At 46.6% G+C, this 12,859-nt stretch overlaps 1 protein-coding gene across 6 annotated transcripts in view; it reads left to right on the top strand.

The window, feature by feature from the left end:
• The window catches only part of Eri3 (ERI1 exoribonuclease family member 3), a 130,003-nt gene that overhangs the window by 40,428 nt on the left and 76,716 nt on the right, over window positions 1–12,859 (top strand). For all 6 annotated transcript variants that reach the window (XM_038332635.1, XM_038332633.1, XM_038332631.1 and 3 more), the window contains one exon: window positions 2,623–2,714. In XM_038332635.1, the coding sequence (XP_038188563.1) occupies window positions 2,623–2,714 (92 nt within the window). The remainder of the gene's footprint in view (window positions 1–2,622; window positions 2,715–12,859) is intronic.

The following is a 12,859-nucleotide window of genomic DNA, read 5'->3' as shown; positions in this document are numbered from 1 at the left end:
AGGGAAGATGTGTTCAGAAGACACCTTCCTGGAGTAGGCTGCTTAGGATGTTCTCAGTCATCCATGCCTGGGACTTTTAGTTGAGAAGGGAAGATTTTCAGCATCAACCCGAGTAGAGTTTCTGGAGGACAAGGACACTATACTGGTCCTATTAGTCTTGAGTCAGTTACAGAACTAAACTGTGAATTCTTGTCCCCACCAAAGCAGTCAGCAAAATGCTCACCTGACTCATTTGTTTGGAGTAGAGCTCAGGTCGGGCTTACTACTCTGCCAGGGAAGGGAGGGGCTGCCCAACGGATGAGTTGTCTTATGGCTCCTATCGCTTCTCTTCATTTAGGCAGAACAGGGGAGACTAGGCCTGAGTGTCTGGGCAGACTCACAGTGAAAGATGCTCACTAAGTTTCTGCCACATGGTGGAGTGTGAGTACCTCTTGGGGCAAAGGTGGTCATGCTGGCTGAGTCCTTCTGACAGTCCTGTCCTGTCCTCCTCTCTTTCCCCAGTGTGAGATGGGGTGTTAGCATCCTACCATGTGGGACACTTACTTGGGTGTATAGAGTCAGCCACCTAATGCAAGGTTTTAGGGATTTCGGAAGCTCTGAATTGATCTTATCTCTTCTCTGGAATGAAATCTGTCTTTTCTTTAGATGACCTTGGGTAAAATTGTAATGGTGTGTGTCTTCACACGTGTGTACATGTGTATGAGGGATTAAGCCAGATTGCTGGGGGAGACATGTGGCAGTGGAATACCCAGCTTCACTGTTTAGGAGGTTCCCGGACTGGGGAAGATTGGTAGGCAGAGATACAGATTATGAAGAGGGCTTAGAGACTGTGTGATCTACACAGTATGTGCCAGAGAGCAGCTCTCACACTCTGGGTACTGGCCTCCCATGGAACGTGAGTGGTTTTTTTAGTCTTCTTACGGGGGTCTTCAGCGTCTCAGAAGTGCCAGCAGAGCTAGGCACACCTGCTAGGTGGGGCAGCCTTCACTGGAGCTGTGTGTGCTCTCGGTCACTGCTTATCTCACAGCCCCTCTGCAGTCTGCTCTAACTGGGCTTCCAGTTTTTTCTTCACTGTAGGCTTTGTTCTCACTGAACTTCCATCTGTTAATGTCCTCCGTAATCAAGTATCTGTTGTTTTGAGACAGGGTCTACTGTATAGCTCAGGCTGGTTTTTGAATTGTCTATATAGCTTAGGCTGCCTCAAACTTGGAATCCTCAACACTGCAGCTTCCAAACTGCTGGGATCACAGATGTGTGCCATTGTTCCTGGCAACACATTTGTATGGCTTTAAGCCTGGGTCTGGGTTTGGGATTAGGACAGTGAATGAAGCGGACACCTCCCCACTCCTCCTTGCATTTCTCCAGTCTGCTAGGGAAGACAGATGTTAACCGACAGTCACTTCTATACACAGTCATTACACCTCCCGTACTGTTGCCAGGAGTGTTCCTTCTTCTTGGGCCTTCCTGCAGCAGTCTGGCCACTTTCCCATCTCCCCTTTCTTCTCTCAGCCTCCTATCTATTGTAGGGGAGGCATTTGACACATTATCACATTTAATTCTCAGAACAACTCAGTAAGGATTGTCATCTTAGTCTGTTTTATAGGTAAAGGAAACTGGGGTTCATTGGTGTTAAATGACTTTTAAATGACTTCAAGTTAGCAACATAATCAGGATAAGAAAAAGCCAAGGGTTGGAACCTAGATGTGTGTTACTTTCAATTCTGTGTTTCTAACTACTGTATGATAGAGACTTAAAAAATAATCCTCCCGTGCAAGTAGAAGCCATGGTCTGATTGGCTGCACTCCCTCCCTGTGCCTGGGATCGTCTGAAAAATAGGCAATGCTTCATGAATTCTTTATGATAATTCTCTTGTTATATACCGATGCTCATGTTTGTACTCCGGTGTGAGTGCAAACAGTAAAACCAGCTGGAGGCATGAGGAAAAGGACGTAGGTGTGCTTAGGAAATGATTTCTTTCCCTGTATAGCACTTGAGCACACTCCTCAAAATACTCTGCTGAATTTGAACCCTTGACTGGAAAAGGAGAAATGCAAAATAGAGCCTGTTTCTAGACGTTCAGCAACTAGAGCAGACAGCATTGCCTCACTGCTGGGAGGGTCTCCAGCCCGTCAGTGGGACCTCCTTTGGAGGGAAAGGGCTCCATCTTCCTTTGATGAATAACTAGGTTCATCAGCACCGTAAGTGTGAAATAGCAGCAGAGTGAACAAGGCTATAGGTAACATCCTTCTATGGCTTCTTTCTGCCCTTATCTTATGGCCCAGGATATCCTGTGCTTGTTGCCTTTGTGTGACAGGCAAGGAAAGACAGTCAAGTCTGAGAAGGTGTTTGGACTGCCAGTTAGGATCCTGGGTAGGCTGCCACACATCGAAGGGTAGAGGGCTCCCTCTCTCACCACACATAGGCTCATGATGTCTTCCCAAAGGGGTCATCCTTGAAGAACTTCTGTAGTCCAGAACCAAGCCAGGGCTGAGAGAACAGCCAGCTGGATGAGATTCCCATTCCTCCTGCTCTGGTAACAAGCGGCTCATCTGCGTGTCACTGTTGGGGCTGTTCATAGGCTCAGAAGAAGGACAATCTCATCTGTTCTTGTGTACTTTCCAGAGGGTCGATGAGTGGATGGCGAAGGAAGGCCTCTTAGATCCAAACGTCAAGTCAATTTTTGTCACCTGCGGAGACTGGGACTTGAAAGTCATGTAAGTATGCAAAGGGCTTCTTTGCTGCAGGGCTTGGCATCTAAGGGACCAGTCATTGCCTTTTAGGGCTTAAATGTTCAAGCCTGCTGGGCAGCAGGGGTCTGGGCCTTTGAGGTCACCAGGTTAGAGGAAGGCTGGTAGCTGTGACTTCTAGGCGTCTCTGCAACAGGGCAGGGACAAGTTAAGGCCTCCTAGGACTGCTGTTGTTGATCTTCCTGTCTTTGACAAGTCTTGCTGCTCTCAACAGCCTTTCTGATTGCTGACGTGCATGTTATTGACACAGAAGGAGGGCATTAAAAGAGGATTTGTGGGGAGGGGAGGATATATTTGGTGTTTCCAGACAGGGTTTCTCTGTTTAACAGCTCTGGCTGTCCTAGAACTCAGTCAGTTTGTAGACCAGGCTGAGCTCAGAATCACAGAGATCTGCCTGTTTCTGCCTTTCAAGTACTGGAATTAAAGGTGTATACTGCTACCACCAACTGTTTTTTGTTTTGTTTTAAATCTTTTTTTTTAATTATTTATTTATTATGTATGCAACATTCCTTCCATGTATGCTTGCATGCCAGAAGAGGGCCCCAGATCTCATTACAGATGGCTGTGAGCCACCACGTGGTTGCTGGGAATTGAACTCAGGACCTCTGGAAGAGCAGTCAGTGCTCTTAACCTGTGAGCCATCTCTCCAGCCCTTGTTTTAAATCTTTTAAACAGAAAACTATTTTACTATTTGGAGTGCTCTGAAATAAGAACTCATTCATTAATACTGTGAAGTAGGTACTGTTCATATTTCTCTTTTATAGTGAAAGATATTAAGGCACAGAGAAGTTAAGTAACTTTCCTAGGGCCACACAGCCAGGATTTTAGACCCAGCAATTAGTCCCGTGGTCCTCTCTCTTAGCTGTTACTATGCTGCCCTATTATCTGCATTGTGAGACCCTGGTTATCCAACCGAGAGCCTGGGGGTCCTGATGGAGAGATCTGCTTCTGGGAAGCTACCCAAGTCACCTCCTCTCTCGTCCTCCCCCCTCCCCCCCGCCTTCTCCTTTGTCTTCTGATCCTGTCCCATCTGGTTGTGGAAGACAGGACAGGCTCCTTTGCTGGGTTGACACTTATGCTTCTTGTCTGTCTTCGTGGACACCTGGCTTCCGACAGCCCCTGGGGAACCAAAGGGAGTGGGGGCACTGTTTGCTGAGGATGGGTAGAATCAATATCACTGTGTTCTTTGTGACTGAAGCAGCAGCAGTCTCTCTCTCTCTCTCTCTCTCTCTCTCTCTCTCTCTCTCTCTCTCTCTCTCTCTCATTTCGGAGGGGGAGCAGTAGGTTGGGGGGTTGTTGGTAAGAGTGAGGTATAGTGACTTAGCGACTCTTACTGCCAAATCAAGTAACACATTCTCACCAGGGTCCCTTGTGTGCTTGTAGACCCTGGTTATTAAGATGAACTTAGGCCCCCAGGTGGGTGTCAAGCCTGCTTTTGGACCTTAGCCTTGTGAGGGAGTCAGGAAAAATAATCTCCAGAGCACATGGGCACACAGCACTTGAGTGTTCCACCCTTTTGGCTGTGTATAGTCACTAGCTACACACCTCTAGGTTTGCTCCAGAGAGTCTCTGTCCTCTCACACGACAGGCGAATTATTCAGAGTGGGTCTGGAAGTCTGGAGGTAGATGTGAATCAGATGCATTGATTGAGGAGGCGCTGAGAGGGCAAGGGTATTCCCTTTTTTGATTTTTGAGATAAGATCTTGTATTACAACTAACCCAACTGGCCTTGAACTCACTACATATGATAATTACTGATCGTCTTGCCTCCTCTTTTCAAGTACTGAGATTATAGGTATGTTCCACCATACCTGGAATTTGTGGTGCTGGCTACTGAACCCAGGACTTTGTGCATGTTAAGCAAACACTCTACCCCAGCCTAGGAAAGCTGTTCTCATTTGTATATGTTGATTTGAAGCCTAGACAGTCTTATGTGGAGGCTCTGCAGCCCAGGAGAAACTATTCAGATGGGACAGGCTCAGGCTGATACCCCAGATTCTGGGGTTCACATGGAAGATGCTTTGACCTGGTCCGGGGTCCAGTTCCTCTAGGTAGCCTCTCCGAGCAGGACTCCTACTCTTCCAGTGTTTTCCTCTCTGGTATCGCCATCCTCCCAGTACTGGTACTTCTGAATCTTCTGCTGTCTCTTGTGCATTGTGTGCACAAGCATGCATACAGACTACTTGATGTACATGGGACTAGAGACCATGTTGTTGCTGGGCCTCCTCAGTTTGGAGTTGCTCCATGAGATGGAGAGGCAGGTTTTAGAGGGTGCCATCCTTGGTCCAGCTTCTTCTGGTCTGTAGCACCAGTCCAGTCTTTGGGCCCTGTGCTTCACTGCCATTCTGTGTCTTAATGAGAAATGATACCTAGATTGGGTTGCAGAGTCCAAGTGTATATATCATTTGGTCCTAAGTACTGTCTCTGGTAGGAGGCGATGTCTCCCTTTTATAAACACAAGAAACAAACAAAGCAAAGCAGAACACCTTAGGGCTCACAGAGGTAAAGAGTCAACCAAACCAAAAGGAGTTCTAAGACTTCACGGTTTCATTTACCTGAGTTTAGTGAGGAAGTCAGGGCTCTGAAGAAGGGTGTGCCAGAGGCAGCAGCTGCTGGGTGGGGGAGGAGGGCCTTGTGACTGCCTTCAGAAGCAGGACTCCGCATAACTGCTGGGAAAGCTCTTAATTAAATGTGTAACAAAATAAAAACGGCCAGAGAGAAAAGGTAAGCAGTGCGGCGTGACTGTGCACTGCTTATTGGTGTTCTGGAGCCTTGGTAGGGCTGTCAGTGGCTCTCAGCAGAGCCCCTGTACTTTGCGCCTGGAAAGGCTGCTGCTGAGCCTGACAAGGCTCTGTGAAATTGACACTCATAACTTGTTAGTATGTGGCTGGCTTGGTATTTTGACATCCAGATTTAACTAAGTCTAAAGAATTCAGCCAGTGTTTTCATTTCACAACTCCTGTTTCGGGAAGTCACGGCTCCTCCTCCTTGCTGTTGTCCTCCAGCCCCCAAAGCTGCTTCATATCACCATTGTTGGGAGAGGTCTGATTAGTGCAGCACTGAGAAATGGGAACTGAAGTGGCCGTAGAAATCCCACCGGAGCAAAGAAATCTGCTCTCGTCCTGACAAAATCGTTTCATGTCCATCTTTCTTCAGAGTTTGATGAGCCGATGGTCTGGGTTTGTGGGGCTTGAGGCTGTAGCCACAGCTACCGATACCGTGAGTTTTAGGTAATGAGTGTGGGTTTCATTTTCTTCTCTACTTTTTAAATTTTATTTTATTATTATTATTTTGGTATTTTGAGGCAGGGTTTCTGGCTGTCCTAGAACTTACTCTGTAGACCAGGCTGGCCTCGATCTCAGAGATTCACTTGCCTCTGCCTCCCAAAGTGCTGTTATTAAAGGCATGTACCACTACCACTTGGCTTAAATTTTCTTCTATATGTTTTATAGAAAAGATACTTAATAGGGTTTAGTTTAACTCCCTGCCCCTTGCAACTGACCTCTCCTCATTTTACCTGTTGTTCCTTAAAGAAACCCCAAGGAGTTTCTTGTTCCTTTGCTTAACCAGTTGGGGAGTGTCCAACCTTGGGGTGGTAGACAGGTAAGGTTTATGGATGCTGAGGAGTGAGACCTGCATGGCCAGCCATTTGAAGAACTTGAGCTCTACCCTGTGGCCTGAAGCTCCAGGCTTACCAGCTGAATAAAATGTGTTTGACAAGTAGACCAGTGGCTTCCTAGGTGGGCTTTTGATCTAAGAAGAGGGAGGCAAGACTGGAGGCAAAGCTGGCAAGAGGGAGGCAGAGGCCTCAGTGAAATTTGCAGGGAGGCCCATTTTGAATAATCGAGCACTATCCTGAGTACAGGAGGGGCTGGGGCCTGCTTGTGGTTGGTTCAGAGGACCTTCATAGTCAGCTCACCTTTAGTGTAGGAAGGTCTCCTGCTCCCACTACATCTAAATGCAGAGCTGGCACTGAATGTTCTTTGTTTCTCCCCATGACTTCTGGGATGTCCATGCTGTGTGTGCCCTGTGCCTGTACTCTGCAGAGATGGACCTAGAGCACCTGAAGGCTAAGAAAGTCTGGAGAGTGAAGGGACCTTGCTCACTGTTTGCTGCTCACTGCTGGTGTGGAGAGTGTACACTGGGCTGCAGTCAAGTTGAAGAGCAAGACTGCTGGTATCTGCAGTGAAGCGACTCAGTGGGTTAGTAGTTCTCCTAAGGTGCTAGCTGTGGGTCAGGCGGGGCCTCTAGCTCATTTGGTAGAGCTAATTTTGTCATCTTGACATGATCGTCTTTAACTCTGTGTCTCTGATTCCTTGGTTTCTCCTCCTTAGTCGCTTTTGCAGTTCACTCTTTTAGGTTTTTCTTAAGTTTGGTGTTTTTGTTCTTGAGACAGGGTCTCTCTGTGTGGCCCTGGCTGTCCACAAACTTACTTTGTAGACTGGCTGGTCTTGAACTCACAAAACTCTCCCTGCTTCTGTGTACCCCCCCCACCCCCCGGCCAGGGGAGGACTGGGATTAAAGGTGTGTTCCACCAGTGTTGGTGTTTCTAAAATATTGGTGCTGCTTTGATCCCTGTCCTATCTTGCATTTTCCTTCATTCTCGCTCTTATCGGAGTAATCTTGCCTTTTGCTAGAGCTTCACCTGTTTGTGCACTGAGCTCTCCAGTCTTTTTTACAAGAGAATTGAGAACCAACATAATCCTTCTGGAGATGAGAGATCTGCTCCATCAACCCCTTGAATGCCAAGCCTTGTACCCAGATACCTCTTATCCCTCCACAGGCCCAGAACTCTGTCTGTGCCTTCCTCCCCACAAGCCCTCTCTGAATGACTGGTAGCCATCACTCAGCTACCTTGATGTCTCATCAGGTCAGAAACCTGAGAACCACCCTTTGCCTTACCACAACCAGTAAGTCTCCTGTTGACCACACTTCCAGAGGCTCCTCCATGTGGTTTGTTCTAGGATCTGACTCCAGTGAAGTCACACCTCTGCTTCATCCTACCAAGGCACCCTTACCCTCAAAGTCAAGCTGCACTGCTGGGACCTTCAAGGCTCTGCACCCTACCACTTTCATGTTTACTTACTTTTTACTGTTTACTGATTCCTTCATGGCATTTTATTGTGGCCGTCTCTACTTGTCTGTTTCATAGATTGTAAACACTTATAATCCTCAGACAAAACTTGATGTGTAATAGTAGTTTGGTAAATATTTGGGATTTTTTTGGGGGGTGGTGGTACAGGGGACTGTACTCAAGACCTCACATATGCTAAGTACACAGTTGATCACTGAACTATGCCACCTAGCCCAGTAGTTTGTTGAATGAAGGATAGCTGAATGGTCCTGTAGAATTTCTGCTCTGGAAGAGTGCTAGATGTGGGGTTGGTGCTGGGCCAAGGAAAAGGAGCTTGTTCCTGGGCACAGTGTGAAATGCTGTATTTGAGAGGTTTGTGCCTCTGAAACTGCAGGCTGGGGCCCTTGAAAAAGTTAAAAGTAAAGAGAAAACACAACCTTTGTTTATGAAGCACTTACTGTGTACCAGTGTTCTTTGTACTGCTTACATATTTAACTCCCTAACCACAGTTCTATCAATTAAGTTATTTTTTTAAAGTTACATTTGGTTTTGTATGCATGTGTGCACACATGTGGGTGTATATACACTACCATGAAGCCAGAAAGTCAGAGGAGGACATTTGTGGGAGTTAGTTCTCTCCTTCTTGTGGATCCTGGGAATCAAACTCAGTAAGGCATGACAACAAGAGCCTTTTCTTTATTTGTTCAGTTATCTTACAATCCTGAAATATTTCTTTTTGCAACACTTTTTAAAAAAATATTTAAAAATACGTTGAGAAACTGAGGCTCAGAGAGATAGTTAATCTATCAAAGATACAACCTGTTTGTTGACAGAGCAGGGATTCGAACCTAAGCTTCTGGCTCTAGAACCATGTGTTGAACCATGGCTGTTGATCATCTGTTGCAGTCCTCATTTTCATGATCCACACTGTATGATCTGGTAGGACATCTATCTTCCTTGTCCTGTGTTTGCTCTGAGGGTTAGAACCTGAGCTGTTATCTTGCCTGGTGTTGGAGATGTAGACTCTCAGGTTCATTTTGGTATTGGGGCATGGTTGGCCAGCAGATGTAGAGGGGATGATTTGGTGCTGCCAGAGAGCTTTCTTGCAAGGCCACAAATAAATAAATCCTCAGATCTGTGCTTTGTTTGTTTTGTTGTGTTGCTTTTAGTTTGAGACAGTCTCGCTGTTGTTGCTCAAGCTGGTCTTGAACTCACTGTCCTCCTGACTCAACCTCTCAAGTACTAGAATTGCAGGTGTATGCCACTACACCTAAGTCCTGGTCTGTTATAAGGAGCCTGACTGCAGCCAATATCATTTTGGACACCACATTTTTTGTTTATATTTGGAAGCACACATGGCATCTCATCATGCCCCTTACCCATGAGAGTGCCAGTTAGTCCCCAGCACTGAGCTGTATCACCTTTGATTAGCAGCCTGCTGGGGAAATTGGCCAGAGTAAGAACACCCTGCCAATCTTGACTTGTCTCTTTCCCTGTTACTTTTATCTGTCACTGCAAGCACTTGGGCTCCCCTCCTGAACTAATTAAGTTTGCATGTGTTTAGACACATTGCCAAATAGAGCTTAGCAAAGCGGAACTGAGTTACATCTCTTTCTGAGTAGGGAAGCAAGGGTATATGATCGCTTGCTTTATGGACCAGGGAGAAGCATGGCTGACAGTCACTGAGTGTATGTGCAGATGATGGACACCTGCCCTGGGTCTCCTAGGGTTATAGCAGGCCTGCAAAACAGCCTTTGGATTAGCTCCCAGGTGCATGTGAAGGCATACCTTCTAGAACTCTTAGTGACTTGCTATTCTGAGGGCATATCCGTGGAAAGAACATGAGTTCTGAAGTGTGCTGTTTCCCCATGCACAAGCAAAATTGAAAGTCGAGTTTAGTGGACGGATCTGTGTGTTGTGTAGCTTCAATCCACCTTGCTTCTAGATCCTACCAGTTAAGTAGCAAGCAGAGTACATTGTGGCCTTCTTTTTAAGTATGTGACAATCCTGTAAACAGGAACATCTCAAAACCCAGTTTTCTTGTCTTTTGCCTGGGAGGCCCAGTTCCCCCGCTCAGTCTTCTGTGATCCTGTAAGATGGTACCAGGGAGAAGTGGAAGGAAGAATAGAGTTGGTGGGCCAGTAAGTTGAACCAGCAGGTAAAGATAGATGTTTGCAGAGGACAGAGTTGCCTAGGATCTTCCCACACTGGAAATGGGATTCAGCCCATTGGATCACCGTAGTGAAATGGCAGCTGTGGCATGTTTTTGTGACAAATTCATGCCTGCCTTTTTCTAATTGAGCTGGTCTGATGTCTGAGATGCTCTGTGGTACAATATGCCTCGGTCCTCTCCAGACAACAGTTAAGGGGTAAGCCATGTTGTAGGCCCCTTTCCTGAAGTAAGGGATATGTATGTTGCTTACTCCAGAAGTCAGAAGAGCCAGCTGAAAGCTGTAGGATAGAGCCTCCACCATAGGGAGCTAGTGGATCAACCTCTCAGTCATGACAGGGCTCTTGATGGGAAAGATTGTTCCGAGTCAGCACAGGCTTCCGAACACATGAGATGTGTGGGGGCAGGGGAGAGGGTGTCTCAGAGGTTGTATAGGAATTTTGGACCTTCGAGTTGGAGTCTAAGCTCAGAGAGAATGGCAGCCAGACCTTCTGCCCTCCTTTCAGTTTCCCCAGAGCACTCTCGTCATCAGAGGTGCGTTGGGTTAGCCCCAAGAAGGCAGCTTGAGTTGATGGGGTCATGTTTCAGCTGCAGCTAATCCAAGTCACTCGATATAAATCTCCTTGGTGCCTCTTCCTCCCTCCCATCCCCAACCCACAGACAGGGAAATGAATCCTGGCCCTCACCCTGAATACATCATGGCAGGCTTGCCTCTAATGAGAGAGGGCCATTCATTGTGGGGTGAAGCTCCCTGCAGAGCCTGGGATGCCATTAATTAAAGAAGAGCCACCTGAAGCCAGTCGTGCGCTGCAGCCTGCCACGCTCAGATGGAGTGGTGGTGGGGTAGCCTCGTTAGCCTGACAGCTCCTTGGGCTGAGAGTTCTTAGGCTTGGAGGAGTAAGGAGTGCTCCCCCTCCCCCAGTGTGTGAGCACAGTCACCCCCGGAGCTGGCCTACTCAGAAACTGCTGAATGCCCCTCCTTTAGGTCTGGGCCTAGAACCAGCAATAAAGGGATTATCCATTTCTGAAATGTAGCCAGGACAGCTCATGGTTCCCAGTCTTTGCTCCCTTTGCACTCTTCAGGATGTCTTAGAACTTCAGGTTAGCAGGCCTCTTACCATGCCACCTTCCCTTGGTGCTTTCATTGGGAAGTCTGCCTTGAACGGAGTTCATGGCTGGAGGGGCCCTAGAGGAGAAACTGCTGTCTGGTAGACAGAGCCTCTGCTGCTCTTTCTCAGTACTTCTGGCTAGGGTGACAGCTTCATATTCTCACCCCTGGGAAGGCTCAGAGGCTGAAGTTATTATAGGAACCTCAGAATAGTTTTGCCCAGTTAAAACTGGTTAAAGATAACTTAATGACTAATCAGGCAGTGAGATATTAAAAGCAATAGCCACCTCGTTGCCTGCTGCAGAGTTGGTGAGTGAATGGTCCTTTACCATTTAAGAGTGGTCTAGAAGCAAGTGTTGATACCCAAATTCTCGCCCTAGGACTTGATCTGTACAGCTCCCAAGGACCATCTCTGTGTGTCTTTGCCCCTCCTTTTCTGGCAACAGGCTTGGACCCTCTGAGACCTTCCTCTTATCGCAGAGTTGGACTAGTTCAGCTAGTCTCTATGCCTGGATTGTCAGGAAGACAAATTGGGTCCTATGTCTGTGGCTCCAGCTCAGACTCTGGCTTTATTCTCAGTAGCAGAGTCTGACAGATAGGATGCTTTGGAAGCCTCGGCGCTATCTGGGACATGGTTGGGGCATGTGATCTTCTGTCTGTCCTCCTTGAACTCACCTGACATGGATTGCAACCTCCCTCCCAGCTACCACCCCTAGACTGAGACTTGGGACCTGTTTCTCTTTGTGGAACATTTTTAATCTTCTTGAGTCTTGACATTTCCACAGGTGTGTGTATTCTCTGTCAGAATGAAGGCTGGAGGGGCTTGTCTCCTAAGAAGAAACTACTGGTGCCCCCCATTAGTATTTTCTTTTGTGTGAGATATTTTTAAATCAGTGTTTGTTTTCTAAGGCTTTGCCTATTATTTTTGTGACTCTTGACTATCACTTCTGTTTTTGTTTTGGGTCTTAAATAAACAAACATGATATGAGCCTTGTGGCCCAGGCCTATAATCCCAGCCACTCAGGAGGAAGTAAGTAAGGAAATCAGCAGGTCAAGGCTTACCTGGGTAGGCTGCAGAGCAGTTCAAGACCAACCTGGGCAACCTTGTGAGACCACATGTCAAAATAAAGAGTAGAAAGAGTTCTGGATATGTGATTCGATGACAGATTGCTCACTTAGCATGCCTGAAAACCTAGGTTCAGTCCCTGGTATTCCCCATCCCCAAATCAAGGCATAAAGTAGGTAGAGTAGAGTATGTAAATATAAGTGTATGTCATTTCTATCACAGTAAGTTTGCATACAAGTATACACCTGTGTCACCATCATCCTAATCAAGACTCTGTTTTCATCATCTCAGTCAGTCATGCCTACCCCTGCCACTAACCATTATAGTGACTTAGATTACTCATGGCTAGCTTCACCTGTTCTTGACCCTCATAGAAATAAAGTCATATGAAATGTACTCTTCTGTGTTTATTTTGTACAATGTAGTGATAGTTTAATTCATTTGGCCTTTTTGTTGTTTATATTTCATTGTTTTGCATTACTGCACTTTTCCTTTTGTTGGAATATCTACCTTCTTTGGGTATTTAGCTTATGTTTGCTGAATGAGTACATGAATATTCATTTTAATATAGAAATACCTCTGCCTATCAACTTGCTTCAACTCCTCTCATTTTTAAAAAACTATTTCCAGTCCTTTAACCTTGCGGCCTTCCTTCTCTATTCTGGAAACCATCTTGTCTCTTCCTATCTGAAGG

The sequence above is a fragment of the Arvicola amphibius genome, chromosome 6 (assembly GCF_903992535.2).
Source record: "Arvicola amphibius chromosome 6, mArvAmp1.2, whole genome shotgun sequence".
Lineage (NCBI taxonomy): Eukaryota > Metazoa > Chordata > Mammalia > Rodentia > Cricetidae > Arvicola > Arvicola amphibius.
Note: the sequence above shows the minus strand (reverse complement) of the source record. Positions and strands in the feature narration are given on the sequence as shown.